The 1,843-nt window shown below is 55.2% G+C and overlaps 1 protein-coding gene across 1 annotated transcript in view; it reads right to left on the bottom strand.

Annotated features, from left to right (window-relative positions):
• RAP1GAP2 (RAP1 GTPase activating protein 2) overlaps positions 1 to 1,843 on the bottom strand; it is a 21,601-nt gene that overhangs the window by 1,888 nt on the left and 17,870 nt on the right. Inside the window, exons 17-20 of the mRNA XM_009318833.1 lie at positions 1,706 to 1,837; positions 1,209 to 1,327; positions 784 to 897; positions 58 to 266 (exon numbers count right to left, since the gene is read on the bottom strand). Of these exons, the coding sequence (XP_009317108.1) occupies positions 58 to 266; positions 784 to 897; positions 1,209 to 1,327; positions 1,706 to 1,837 (574 nt within the window). The remainder of the gene's footprint in view (positions 1 to 57; positions 267 to 783; positions 898 to 1,208; positions 1,328 to 1,705; positions 1,838 to 1,843) is intronic.

Genomic DNA, 1,843 nt, shown 5'->3' with positions numbered 1-1,843 from the left:
TGGGCAAGGCGCCCCGGGGGGCGCCGAGGGCCCCCCCCCCCCCCCCCCAGAGACCACCCGAGGGTCCGGAGGCAGCAGGAAGCTGAGGGACGTGCGGAGCTGCGGGGTCCTGAGCCCGAGCGTGCTGCGGGGTGGGTTTGGTGCCTACCACGCTGTCGTACTCCTCCAGGGTCTCGCTCTCCCCCGCCGTGCTGCTGAAGCTGCTGGTGCTCGAGGAAGAACGGGAGATATTTGACCTCCCGTTCTCTTTCAGCTTAATAAATGGCCTAGGAAGAGAGGCGAAACAAAACGGAGACCATGTGATTGTCACTCGGAAAGCCGTGTCCTTTGGGCTATGACAGTGGGGACAGGCCCTCCTGCGCACCCCCGGAGCAAAGCAGCTGCCACAGGGACAAACCTAGCCAGGTGTTTCTGTAAATAACCATTTCCAAGAGAATGGGATAAAGTAGCTGGTGGGTGCCACCAGCAGAAACCCGTGGGTCAGGATGACCCCCCAGTGGCAGGACGGGCACCATGGGCCTCCCCAGCTCCCGTGCCGTGAGGGTTTGGGCAACTTCTGTCAAACACTGCTCCTTCCTCCTCCTCTTTTTAAAGATGGCTATTTTCAGACCATAAAGGAGCTGTGCTCATGAATCACCGGAATCTTTTTTTTCCTCCCTTAATATCAAATTTATTTATAGTAAAACCTGGAGATGGTTTTGTTTGACACAGTCCCTGATGGTCTGTCAGCTACAGGGTGTCTTGAGCTCTGGTCAGAGGAGGACGGGGCTCCTCCCGGCTCACCTGTCTTTGTTGGGGCATATTTCAGGGGAGCTGGGGTTGGACGAGGTTTCAGATTTCATCTCTTGAGAAGAATGTCCCAAATCTGGTGTCTTCTGGGCTCCAGAAACGCTGTCACTGAGGGCACAAAGAGACAGGTTGCACAAGTTATACAAGAGACTTAAAAAGGATGGTCAAATTATACTCCCTAACACCAAATGCTAAACTGTAAGAGTAACAGATGCTCTCTGGATACCACCACTTCGATTTAAAACAGAGGGAAGGGATCCAAGGCACCATTCCCTCGAACATGGCAAAATCAGCTCTCATTGCTGGCTTGTGTGGAAAGGGGAGGCTGCGCCCCAGGCAGGGTCTCCAGCACCCACCAACACCTTCTCTAATGTTTAACACGCTTTTAACCCTAGCGTCCAGGGCGATGTCAAACTTACCACCTTGTCCTGCTCTCCACCTGGCTCTCAGACCCCGTGTGCAGGCGAGGGAAGAGCCCCGAACGGCGCTTGATGGGGCTCCTGGACTGGTTCTTGGCGGCAGCTGCTGGTACAGGGGGCTGAAAGCACAGAACAGTCCAGGCTGAAGAGCAAAGCTCCTTCCTAGAAGCTCATAAGACTAAACATCCTACGAGGAATTATGCTGCCCGCAATTCTCAGCCTGCACATCTAGGAAACAAGTAATGCCAGAATTTCTTTTATATCGCCTTTGTACTTTGGTGCTGAAAACCCCAGGAAGCCCATCTTCTTCTTCCACAAAACAAACCCAGCTTGAACACAGCACTCATAAAATCATGCTCTGCTCGAATCTTCTCCTCACCCCTACATTTACCGCCTGCACAGGGGACTGCCAGACTATGTCAGCGCAGCGCAGTGCCCTGCCAGGCTGGGGATGGACAGAGGGACAGCAGGACAGAGGGATGCGCGGATGCGCTCACCGAGAAGGTGGTCTTGGTCACCTCGCCGCTGTTGTGTGCGATGCCCCCGCTGAGGCTGCCCGGGATGCCGCCGCCGTGGTGCTTCTTCTGGCTGCCCACCATTGTCTCCATGGAGTGGCTGCGCACCCATGGCTCTCT

Source organism: Pygoscelis adeliae, unplaced genomic scaffold (assembly GCF_000699105.1).
Source record: "Pygoscelis adeliae isolate BGI_AS28 unplaced genomic scaffold, ASM69910v1 Scaffold392, whole genome shotgun sequence".
Lineage (NCBI taxonomy): Eukaryota > Metazoa > Chordata > Aves > Sphenisciformes > Spheniscidae > Pygoscelis > Pygoscelis adeliae.
This window is presented reverse-complemented; position numbering and strand designations above follow the sequence as displayed.